This window comes from Dreissena polymorpha, chromosome 9 (genome assembly GCF_020536995.1).
Source record: "Dreissena polymorpha isolate Duluth1 chromosome 9, UMN_Dpol_1.0, whole genome shotgun sequence".
In the NCBI taxonomy this organism is placed as follows: Eukaryota; Metazoa; Mollusca; class Bivalvia; order Myida; family Dreissenidae; genus Dreissena; species Dreissena polymorpha.
The window spans coordinates 73,902,504-73,915,665 of record NC_068363.1 but is presented as its reverse complement, the minus strand read 5'-3'; the positions used below and the strand labels follow the sequence as shown (position 1 = coordinate 73,915,665).

The following is a 13,162-nucleotide window of genomic DNA, read 5'->3' as shown; positions in this document are numbered from 1 at the left end:
CATGAATATTCCGTAGCGCAAGCGCGCACTTGTCATGTTGCAAGCTACCTTCTCCACATGCTAAAGCATCCGATCGTGAATGATTGTATCGTGAGCTTGCACAAAATATAGGAAAATGATCACATGTACATTTTTAAATCAATTTTTTTTTTGTAACTGAGATATTAAAGTTTAAAAATGGTTGCAATAGAAGTCATCAAGTGTAGCATTGTGTACACACCGGTCTTACTGACAATAACGTAGTGACGTCACCATCTATGTTTATGTCAAGTGTAGCCGTTGTGGAACGTTGACAAAATATCCCTCAACGTTTTATAATAAAAAAATACTGTGGCTTCAATGAAAAAGAGATGTGCTCACGTTTTAACAGCCACGGGAGGACACACATGGAAGTAGCCACTCGAATTTTTTTGATACTCGTGACTTTTCACAATGTTATTATTTTACGTTGTACAATTTTGAGATTTCGACTTTTGGAATGATCTTTTTATTTTTTTAAGTTGTATACTTTTTTGTCAATCAATTTCCTTTAAATTAACAGGAATTTATAATTATGTTTTGAATAATTCTTGGTCCAAATTTCAACAAAATCAGTTCAAAATAAGGGAGCGATATTCATTTGAATACGTGTTGCGTTAGAAAAGTCTCTAAGTGTATGTGCGCAAGACTTACTTTTCTTTTAACAATTGGATAACTTGAAACGATATGTCATGAAAATAAGCTTCAGTTATTATGGGTGTGGTTAGCTTTGAAGTATGTCATATAATAGCATCATTATACTTTATGGCAAGTTGAATTATGATTCAACATCTGCTATTTCAGTGTTTTTATGCCCCCGGATCGAAAGATCGGGGGTATATTGTTTTTGGCCTGTCTGTCATTGTATGTGTGTGTGTGTGTGTGTCCAAAAACTTTAACCAAAACTTTAACCTTCTTTATATCTTTTGCAATATTGAACATAGCAACTTGATATTTGGCATGCATGTGTATTTCATCCTTCAAGGTCAAAAGTAAAAAAATACAATCCAAGGGAAGTCATAAGCTTTAAAAGGGAGATAATTTAACCTGCCAAATGATATATTGAAATTTTATTTCAATGCGGCGCAATAGGGGGCATTGTGTCTCTGACAAACACATCTCTTGTTTTAAATATAAATATAATCATTAATTTATAATTGAATATATAACAAAACAATGGTGTCTTTGACACAGGTATGTTATTGTTGGCATTAGTATCAGAACATTTTGTTTTATACAGAAATATTTTCATAAAGTATGAAAAATATGTTCAGATATTTTGAGCAATTTGAGTAACCATGTAAGAAGCCAATCATAGAAAAGGCCTTTGGACCCCCCCCCCAAGTAGAGTGTAATAAACTGCATTTTCTTGTAAAATGTCTTACAGGCAACACCACCCAACATACTAATTATGTGTGTAACATATACCAGTTGAAGGTCACACCACCACAAATTTATGAACATTTAAATTTACCACCCCTAATATTTCACCGGGCTCATAAGATGAGCTGTATTAAAAAAGTTAAGAACATGTACATGCATCTCCCTGCATTATAATGCACATGTGAAGATTTCAAACTGGTAATATAATATAATGAATCTGATTTTAGCTCTCACAATGTGAGTATTATATATCCAAATAAAAACTGCAAATATATATATATATAAATAAATAAATATATATATATATATATATATATATATATATAAATATATATATATATATATAAATATATATATTTATATATATATTTATATATATATATATATTACAATAATTTCTTATACAGCTTATTTATACATGTGCACAACTGTATCCATAATTTCATATCAATAACAATCTGTAACAGTGTTATATTTTATTTTCCAACACATACCTATAGTAAAAATACGCATTATATTTTAAGGAATGTTAAATTATACTCGCAAAATGCACACTAGTTGCTACATAACAAAGATGAAGGCATAACAATGCATAATATGAATGAATATGCTTTAATAACAAGTTCTTAATAGACATATTAATTGTAATCACCTTTATTTTTTTTACAGGTGTATTTCAAATTAAATGGATGCACTTTTTTGAGAAATTCAAAAACAAACTTCACAATGCTCATCTGACAGTAAATGGTTCAACTCATAGCAAGATAAACATTTGTTTGTATTGCACACCCCCCTATTCCATGAATCAACAATATAGCAAACAATAGCAAAATCAATTCTCTCAGAATCAAAACTTAACTTATTGCAAATAAAAGCAATATAACCTCCAAGATCAATGTTTACCTCAAGTCTAAAATTCAACATTAAAGGCCCATAAAAGGTGACGGATCCGTAATTATTACCGATTTTTAAATATTTGTTGCATATTTTATTAATAAAGGTTATCAAAAAATAATATATATATATATATATATATATATATATATATATATATATGCTATAGGAAATTACCATACAAAATGAACAATACAACTTGTTTTTGAGCTTAAGGTAGCGCACCTCTAATGATTTCCAGCGATTTCTTCGAAGGTTGAAGAGCCTACTATTAGGTGCCGTAGCCTAGTGGTTAAGGCGATAGACTAGAAATCTTTTGGGATATTCCCGCGCAGGTTCGAAACCTGCCGACGACGCATACTTTTTTGCGACGCGTTTTATTTATTTTCTAACGTAATTTGATTTAATATGGCATATAAGCTATATTTATTGTTAAATATGTTGCAATTTTTATGCACATTCTTCAATTATTAAAATTAAACAACGTTATGGCGAAATTGGGTGATTTACTGTTAAAAATACGAACTATGCATGTTGCATTTTTATTTTTATTTCAAAAAGTAAACGGTAAATCTGTCTAGTTCTTGGTATTTTTGCTGTATATAGTGTTTCTATAAAAACTAAGTTTAATATATGACTTAAATGATACTATTTTGAATTGTATGACACTTTGTTTTTAACCGACCCAATTTTTACTTGGCTGAAATCACTTACATTTCATGGCGCTCTTCCATAGATAAAAATTTGTAAAAAATAAATGTCTGTAAAAGAATACTTATTTCATATTGTTTAAACTTTAAACACCTTTACAGCATCTGTACACACCAACTGCATGCCCATATTTGGAAATTTGAATGAATTATGGAACTTTTATATACCCCAGGGGTGAAAATAAACTGGACAAAAGCCGAGCGTGGGGGTGGTTTTGAAAAAATCGGTATATTTTTTTTAAAAGCATGGAAAGCCTACCTACAAATTTGCATGTAGTTCAGTGAAATGATTCTGATTAAGAAAATAATTAATTAGATTATATTTGGATATGTGCCCATTAGAGGTGCGCTACCTTAAAATACAGTGTCCTCCTAGTCTATTGTATTAACAAACAATCAGTTAATTTACATGGCTGTTTACTCAATCATGCCGAGCGATTTTGAGCCGGTTTCCTGATAACAAATTTTTATTAGTCGGCACAAGACATTTGGTATCATGTGAGCATGTCAAGAGTGAAGAGGCCAGACACTCAAAACAAAAATGGAGTCGAGTTCAAAGAGAAAATGTATACTCTCGCTAGAAGTTTGTACTACGTCATCAATATATGCGTACTATATGAAAGAAACTAAGGAGCATTGGAGATAGCGAAAATGTACGGAAATTGCAAAGTTGTAAACATTTCTTCAAATAATGAAACGGGTATATCTTCCATAATTCTTGACGTTTTACCTAAGCTGCGTTATTATCATTTTTTATGCAAGAGTAACTGAAATCCGGTAAAAATTAGACAAGTTTATATGCATAATAATTGGATTTGTCACCTTTAACGAGCCTTTAAAACATGCAGACCAACATCAATGCACTCTACACATACAAACATTTTCACGATTTACACAGGCCAACCAAACTTGTTTCCTCTATAACAATATCTTGTATTTCTCTGCGCGTGGCACTCTGTTGATAACCAGTCTGCCATCATAACTTAGAGAAGCAAACACCCAAGGGTCAGCCGTGGACCAGTCCACTGTGTAAACACTGTCCTCGTGTTCTTCGTAAGTCGCAATAACCCCGTCTTCCTGGGGAATTGATCCCCTGAAATTAAAAATGGAATGTTCCAAAGATTGCTTAGACCAGGAGAATCAGTAATGATCATTGGAACTTATGCCTGAAATGATTAATATGATTTTCAATAGTTTTCTTTGACTAAGATCCTGTGAAATAATTAGAATGTTCAAAAGGCTTCTTTGGTAATTAACCTGTGAAATAATAGATGGAATCTTCTTAAAGCTTTTTTGAAAATCAATATTTAAAATGATCAATATAATGTTTTTAAGGCTTCTTTGACAAAGAAAATGTTTGCATGATAGAAGGAATATTCCAAAGATATGTTTGACTAAGAACTTCTGAAATGATAACTGCCATGTACAAAATGTGGCTTTTACAACATTTTGCATCCCGCTAGGAGTTCCAACAAAACATTAATGGATTTGATTTTTAATATATAGCCCTGGCCCTTATTTATAAATGATAACACAAATTTTGTTTTAAGTTTTGAACTGATATGGTAAAATTCCTTTTTTTCCCTCTAAAATCAGAAATCCGTGAATTTACGTGTCCACAGAAAAGGCTTTTGTTAAATTACCTTGAAATTTCATGCAGACAAATACAAACCTTACTAAAAGATAAGACAACCCCCCCCCCCCTGTAAAGGTACTATGCAGGCCTACTCAGTATCATCATGATCCTCATCGTCACGTTCCACGAGATTCCCGTATGGTTCTGAGGACAGCGAGACGATGTTGTTGAGGACCACGCGACTGTCACTGCTCGAGGAGAGGATCAGCTGGTCGTGGAACCGGTTGTAACGAACTGACCACACCCTTGGACAATGAACACATGGCAATTCAGACAGTGGAAGCATCTTAATTGAAGCCATGCTCTGGGAAAACGGGGTTTAATGCATGTGCATAAAAAATTAGCCTGTGCAGTCTGCACCTGAACTGGATTTTCGCTAAGAAGAGACTTTGTACAAACAAAAATACCATAAAGACAGAAATTAATGTCCCTGATTAGCCTGTGCTGACTGCACAAACTAATCTGGGACAACAATTTATGCAAATGCATTAAACCATGCTTTCAAAGAGTGGGGATGATTTTAAAGAACTGTTAATATACTTCAGTCTGAGTTAAGTTCAGGTTGTGCAAACAAACGGGCTGTGATGACCAAAACTGCTTACCTCAGTACTGGCAGAGATGAAAATCATGCCATTGTGACAAATAATTAGGGTATATTATTTCTTTATCTGCAGAAAGAGTAAAAACCTGTTGGATCTTAAAATTTCTAATTGCATTGTAATTTAAATTTTGTTGGGCTTGGTTGAAAGTATTTTTAAGAATACAGCAAAAGTCCTTACCAATGGGAATGATCTGACAGAACTTTCAATGGCTCAGTAACATTTCTGACATCCCAGAATTTGACCTTGCAGTCATCCCCACAGCTCAACAAGTAGTACTGCTTATTTGGATTGAAGTCTAGATCACGTACCAGCTGCCCATGGGCATTGTCTATTACATAGGTCTGTCTGAAGAAAATGAATATAAATTCATGCATGCCCATCAATCGATACAGAAAATTTAATTTTGATGAGATCTCATTGAATACCCAGTAAACTTTTTATAGATCATTATATGTAGCACACGTGCACAAGTTTGTTTTTAAAAAATAATATGCCTTGCAATCAATGTTATAGTTATGAAGACATTATAGATAAAGAGTGCTCCATGGTCACACAGATAGTTTTGCAAATTAAAAAAAAAGATTAGAAAGAAATAATCAGACACGAAACAAACCATGTTTGAAACTCTATGTACAACGTATTTGTTCTTAAAAACATGAGTTTCGTACAAAAAATTGTTGCTCAGAATAGAAATACACAAGAATAGATGACATATGCATGCACATACTGCATGTTGCGTATATCCCAGCCCCGGATGCATGTATCGTTGGCTGTTGCAATCTGAACACAGTTGTGATGAGGGTCCCAACTACAGCATGTCATCCTTGGTTGACCCTTGGCCTCAAGGCCTGCTGAGCTGGACATCTGAATACAACAAGAACAACAAGACTATTGTCAAGCAATTTGGTCCCGTACCGATGAAACTCCACCATTGTCAGATTTTTTTTTTATCTGTTGCCATAGTAACCAGATTTTTTGACGTAGGAACAAAATGAAATGACGTGCATAATCTCCATATTGCCATCTAGCCATGTTTCAAGTTTCATGAAAAAATATGAAGAGCTTTTAAAGTTATCACAGGATCCAGAAAAGTGTGACAGACTGACTGACTGACTTAATGACGGACACACAAAGCGCAAACCATAAGTCCCCTCTGGTTTCACCGGTAGGGGACAATAACTAAATGGAATTATTATTTACCATCTTCATATAAAAGGTTTAAATTCACTTGCAGGATATATTATTTAATCATAGATATCTCACTCATTGTTATACATTTTTAGTGTCTTGATATAAAATGTTTTGATCTACTATACTGGATTCCATTAGATTTAGTTATTCGTACATTAGATATTATTTGTGAAAACATGGGAACAAGTTCCATGACAGCGGTACCTTGGCTGAGCTGCCGTTGGTGTCTATATCCCAGAGGACAATGTGCGAATCTGCAAGCCCAACAATGGTGCAACCATCTCCAGTTGGATGCCACATTACACTGTGCATAGAGGGGGAATGAATGTACGTGAGTTGGGTTTAACATGTAATTGAGCCGTGCTCAGGAAAACCAGACTTAATGCATTTGCGTAAAATTGTCAATCCAGATTGGCCTCTGAAAATTGTCAATCCAGATTAGCCTCTAAAAATTATCAATCCAAGTAAGTCTCTGAAAATTGTCAATCCAGATTGGCCTCTGAAAATTGTCAATCCAAGTTAGTCTCTAAAAATTATCAATCCAGATTAGCCTCTGAAAACTGTCAATCCAGATTAGCCTCTAAAAATTATCAATCCAGATTAGCCTCTAAAAATTATCAATCCAGATTAGCCTCTAAAAATTATCAATCCAGATTAGCCTCTAAAAATTGTAAATCCAGATAAGCCTCTGAAAATTGTCAATCCAGATTAGCCTTTGAAAATTATCAATCCAGATTAGCCTCTAAAAATTGTCAATCTAGATTAGCCTCTGAAAATTGTCAATCCAAGTTAGCCTCTGAAAATTGTCAATCCAGATTAGCCTCTAAAAATTGTCAATCCAGATTAGCCTCTGAAAATTGTCAATCCAGATAAGCCTCTGAAAATTGTCAATCCAGATTAGCCTTTGAAAATTGTCAATCCAGATTAGCCTCTAAAAATTGTCAATCCAGATTGGCCTCTAAAAATTGTCAATTCAGATTAGCCTCTAAAAATTGTCAATCCAGATTAGCCTCTAAAAATTGTCAATTCAGATTAGCCTCTAAAAATTGTCAATCCAGATTAGCCTCTAAAAATTGTCAATCCAGATTAGCCTCTGAAAATTGTCAATCCAGATAAGCCTCTGAAAATTGTCAATCCAGATTAGCCTTTGAAAATTGTCAATCCAGATTAGCCTCTAAAAATTGTCAATCCAGATTGGCCTCTAAAAATTGTCAATTCAGATTAGCCTCTAAAAATTGTCAATCCAGATTAGCCTCTAAAAATTGTCAATTCAGATTAGAAACATGTGGACATAGAGCATTTATGTCCACAATAGTAGTTGATAAAACAACAGACATTGACTAACACTTGCAGAGACAAAAAAGACAAAACCTTTTTATATCCCCAAGGTCATTCGCCACAAGACGGCAGACGAGCTGTAAAGGCTGCATGGAAGACTGATCTTCTGTTGAAATGTCGTCAAAATCAGAAGGCAGTTTCCATATGGCCGCTTTCATCTCCGCCCTGCTTTCTGAAGCTTAATATGAGATGCAGCTCATCAAGGAAAGTGTAAACCATAAACATGCCATGATTTAATGTGTTCATAAAAAAATTATTACCTCCCCTTTTAGTGATAATGTAACATGATATCATACTTAAAAGAAAACACTACATCCAGGCCTAGTAGCATGATTTGATGTTAAGCTTGTTCACAAAATGTTCAATTGAAAATGAAAGTTTCTCTGGACATTTCAGTTTAGGTCCTATGAATATCTTACCTTTGAACACTTGACAAAACATTGCTACCTTGGTATTAACATGTATGTCTGGCACTCCTTAACAAAACTTTTTATCTTCAAAATTAAAGGAAATCCGTTTAATTGATAAAGTTGCTTAAATCTGAATATTTCATGTTAAGTTTCTTTAAATAAAAACTTTTCCAACAAGTAAATATTGCTACAACAATTATTATGTTTTCCTTAGTAATCAATAAACACTTCAGTTCTTATACATCTAAACTGAAGCTCACAAAAGCCTAACTAAGGTAAAGTTTTCCCTAGAGAGCTTTGTGATCCTGCAATTGCAGGCTTACTAAGGCCCTGATGTTGCAGGCTTACTCACTAAAGGCCCTGATGTTGCAGGCTTACTCACTACAGGCCCTGGTGTTGCAGGCTTACTCACTACATGCCCGGATGTTGCAGGCTTACTCACTACAGGCCCTTGTGTTGCAGGCTTACTCATTACAGGCCATGGTGTTGCAGGCTTACCCACTACATGCCCTAGTATTGCAGGTTTACTCACTACAGGCCCTGGTGTTGCAGGCTTACTCACTACAGGCCCTGATGTTGCAGGTTTACTCACTACATGCCCTAGTATTGCAGGTTTACTCAGTCACTACAGGCCCTGGTGTTGCAGGCTTACTCACTACAGGCCCTAGTATTGCAGGTTTACTCACTACAGGCCTTGGTGTTGCAGGCTTACTCACTACAGGCCCTGGTGTTGCAGGCTTACTCACTAAAGGCCCTGATGTTGCAGGCTTTTTCCGCTCCATTTTGGGAAAACGCCACACTGGAATTTTGGGAATTTCGCGTCGTGAAAACCCCAATTTTGGGAAAAAAAATAATTGCAAAATTGGCTCAATTGGGAAAAATTATCGCATGTAAATAGTGTTTCTTATATTTCAAACAAGCCTTTAACTGGTAAATAACGACTATTTTGATAACTTATTATTTAAATTTTACAAAATATTATGAACATGTGTGATAAGTGCAGGTTTTTTAATCTGAATTTGGGGAAAAGGCCAGGCCTTTTTTGAGTTGAAAAAAATCGCGCGAAGCGCAGGATTTTGAGGAAAATAAGGAAAGTCTTAAATAATCATTAACATATTTAACAGTTTTTAAAACAAATTCAAGGCAACAGATAATTTAATTATGCTATTCTTTCTATTTTCTACACCGGATCAGGTTAACTTATATATTTGAAGGTAAAAAAAAAAAAAAAAATTTTTTTTTTTTTTTGGAATTGGGAATTTTTTTTTTCAATTGGGAAAAAACAACCAGATTTGCATTGGGAATGGGGCTGAATTTCGGACCTGTGGCATAGGGCGGAAAAAGCCTGTGTTGCAGGCTTACTCACTACAGGCCCTGGTGATGCAGGCTTACTCACTACAGGCCCTGGTGTAGCAGGCTTACTCACTACATGCCCTAGTATTGTAGGCTTACTCACTACATGCCCTGGGGTTGCAGGCTTACTCACTACATGCTCTGGTATTGCAGGTTTACTCACTACAGGCCGATATTTTAGGCTTTCTTATTACAGGCCTTAATATTGCAGGTTTACTCAGTACAGGCCCTTGTATTTTAGGTTTACTCACTACAGGCACTGTTATTGCAGATTTACTCCTTACAGGCCTTGGTATTGCTGTTTTACTCCTTACAGGTACTGGTATTGCAGGTTTACTCACTACAGGCATTGGTATTACAGGTTTACTCACTACAGGCATTGGTATTGCAGGCTTACTTTTGTTGTAGCATGTAGCAAGATGACTCTTATCCAGTGTTGATGCGCTCATGTGCCATATCTCACCCTCTCTGTGGGTGAAAACGTTCTTATTGATAATATTGTTCTCATCATCAAAGTCAATGTGATGAACCTACAAATGAACAAAATTAAATCATTACAAGCAAATACACTGTTATTTTAATAGAAGTACAAAAATAAGTCCAACATATCATGTCAGCAAGTTTATGTATGTATATTTATAATTTACAACAAGAGCTGTCACCATAGGATGACTTATGCCCCCTATAAACGCTTGATAGAAGTTATGAGCTTTTTTCAAAACCTAAACACAGATTTCGAAACCTAAACGCGGACCCTAAGTTCAAGGTCAAGGTCACAGGGGTCAAAATTTGTGTGCGTATGGAAAGGCCTTGTCCATATACACATGCATACCAAATATGAAGGTTATATTTCAAGGGACATAGAAGTTATGAGCATTTTTCAAAACCTAAACGCAGATTTCGAAACCTAAACGCGGACCCTAAGTTCAAGGTCAAGGTCACAGGGGTAAATTTTTTTGTGCGTATGGAAAGGCCTTGTCCATATACACATGCATACCAAATATGAAGGTTATATCTCAAGGGACATAGAATTTATGAGCATTTTTCAAAACCTAAATGCAGATTTCGAAACCTAAATGCGGACCCTAAGTTCAAGGTCACAGGGGTGAAAATTTTTGTGCGTATGGAAAGGCCTTGTCCATATACACATGCATACCAAATATATAGGTTATATCTCAAGGGACATAGAAGTTATGATCATTTTTAGAAACCTAAACGCAAAGTGTGACGTTAAGACGGACAGACAGACAGATGGACAGACAGACGGACAGTCCGATCACTATATGTCCCCTTTTCTTCGAAAGGGGGCATAAAAACAGATCAATCTACAAATGCTACATGTAGGTTTCACTGTCTATGAGCATAAATGTATATAAAAAAAGGAAGAACCATCTATAAATGATAGATGTGACTTTTTATGGGCATGCATGTTTATAAAACAGAAGATCCATCTATGTATGCAAAGTCACAGTGTGACTGTCTATGGCATTGTAGATTATTAAAGCTTTTTTTTTAATACATAACTAATAGAAGTATGTAAGAACCAAGCCTGAAACCCACTGTAACACTAACAAAACAAGATAGCATAAACTTGACATGTATACTAGTATTTGCATTATAAAATACCTGATTTTCTTGTCGTAGTGACTGCGTGCCAACTAGAAACCGTATTTGGTCTGCTTCTGCCGCCTGGGCACATAATGCCCTTGCCTACAAATATTTCCATGTATATGTTTTCAATAGAATATGCTTTTTTATCAATGACCGAATAATATTTGTAATGCTGCAGGGCTCAACATTAAGGAAGTTAGACTTTAAGGAACAACAGATATTTGATCCAGGGAAGCTACGAAATAATTTCCTGGTCTGATGTTGTTTTTTCTCATACAAGCCATAAAATTGGTTTAAAAACATGACATTATGCTTAAGTTAATTTTGTTTTTAAAATAGTAGTTTCCATTCAAATAAAAAGTATGACAAGGCCAAATGATTTCCACATGATCCTTTCCATCTCAGAAGCAAAGTGTAAATGGCTAGATGCAACATGCATAAAACCAACACAGCATGCTAGTAACTTGCAGTCTGTTCAGGTTTTATGCTCTTTGCTGCTCATTTATAGTACATTATGGTGGAAAACAAAACCTTAAATTTTTAATCCGGTAAGAAACGTTTTATATGTAATTTGATCTTCTAAGTGACTACAAATACGTCAAAGTGTGTATTTGACTCTAATTGGTAAAGTGTTAGTAACTTTAACAAGACTTTTGTCTTTAATTCCAAAATGGATGTGAAATGTGGTATAATGCATTTATAGGACTATTCCAAAGATTCAAAGCAGCTCTGTGTTCAGTCAGTTTTTAATAAGGTGTGTTTGTAAGAAACATTATAATGTTAGACAGAATGCTTTGTAAGTTTGTTTCATTTAACAATGTTAATTTAAAAAAAAAATCGCGAAAATATATGGCAACTATTTATAAATCAAATCAGACAGCTACAATTAACATTTTCACTTTAAAATAACTAAATGAATATTATGTCAAAGTTATTTATTGATTATTTTTCATAATTAAGATCAAATCACTGGAAATTCAAGTCCATAAATAACAGGGGCTTCGTCTTCCATATTTTTCACTTATGGCATATGTCGTAAAACACTGACAACATATCGCTATTTGTAATTTAATCGCTAAACTAGTTTAAATGTGATTAAAATAACTTTATGAATCGAAATTTACTGAAGTTCGATGACTTAAAAACTTTTTTTATGTTTTTGATTCTTTTTTTTAGCAACCGTAAACTGTCTGACAGCTTGTTCAGAACTACAGAAGGGGGACGATTATATTGTGTTGGTATTTTGTGACTGTTATTCTTTGTAATTGGCAAGAGTGATGTATAGATTGTCCCTAAACGTTTTCATTGACTGTCACTTAACTTTGAGAAATATAAATCACAACACTTCTAATAAAGTCTTACATTTTGAGCCTGACAGTGGCAATATTCCAACTCCCACTGTCCCAGCTACAAAATCCCACAAGATTTAAGCATAAGAGGAGAACTTCAGTATGCCACTGTTACTGAAAATTAACAAACAGTAACAACAACTTTTTTTAAGCTAACATCATACATGCCAGACGTCCCGATCTTGACTGGACAGTCATGCTTTTGGGGTCCCAATGAGACACAATTTGTCCCGACATTCGTGAAAACAACATACGTTCTATAATGTCACAACACAATTCGCTATTTAAGCTACGTCTGGCTTAAATTACCATCGCTGTTCCCTTTATTGCCCCTATTAACAAACCATATCTACTAGTCGAGTGATCCAGTGTTGTTTTGTACACCTTATCAGCGATCTATCGGCAAATTATTGATTTTATCGAGCATATACACCATAATGTTTTTATGATAGGGTTCGCTAATTTCTAGCGATAGATGCATCATAGTTAATTAAAAGCATACTGCTTTTGTATTTCATGACCCAAATCAAGTCCAAAGATACTATTATGCGGTATTTTACAAATTATGCCACCTGAGGCTAAAAAACCTGTCCAAACACCAGTTTTTTTTATATCAAACAAATTGAGCGCTGACCGTTGCACTTTGGTGTATTGCATACATTTTTAT

At 34.6% G+C, this 13,162-nt stretch overlaps 1 protein-coding gene and 1 long non-coding RNA gene across 2 annotated transcripts in view; both read right to left on the bottom strand.

Annotated features, from left to right (window-relative positions):
• Positions 1–1,862: 1,862 nt before the first annotated feature.
• The window catches only part of LOC127843845 (uncharacterized), a 148,841-nt gene continuing 137,541 nt past the window's right edge, over positions 1,863–13,162 (bottom strand). Inside the window, exon 2 of the long non-coding RNA XR_008032373.1 lies at positions 1,863–3,264. This is a non-coding gene — a long non-coding RNA (uncharacterized LOC127843845). The remainder of the gene's footprint in view (positions 3,265–13,162) is intronic.
• Positions 1,998–12,185, bottom strand: LOC127843827 (EARP and GARP complex-interacting protein 1-like). The gene is made up of 9 exons (XM_052373686.1): positions 12,117–12,185; positions 11,162–11,245; positions 9,933–10,065; positions 7,806–7,950; positions 6,639–6,738; positions 5,971–6,107; positions 5,421–5,588; positions 4,734–4,886; positions 1,998–4,098 (listed from the first exon to the last, which is right to left on the bottom strand). Exons 1-9 carry the CDS (start codon positions 12,156–12,158, stop codon positions 3,924–3,926), a joined length of 1,137 nt encoding a protein of 378 aa, XP_052229646.1. The 5' UTR covers positions 12,159–12,185; the 3' UTR covers positions 1,998–3,923.

Coding starts and splice junctions, on each gene's coding strand:
- LOC127843827 (XM_052373686.1), bottom strand. CDS start 12,158: ATGGAAGACGAAGCCCCTGTTATTTATGGACTTGAATTTCCA. Junction 7,951..9,932: donor TGCTACATGCTACAACAAAA/GTAAGCCTGCAA, acceptor TCTCATATTAAG/CTTCAGAAAGCAGGGCGGAG. Junction 5,589..5,970: donor TGGGATATACGCAACATGCA/GTATGTGCATGC, acceptor CATTTTCTTCAG/ACAGACCTATGTAATAGACA.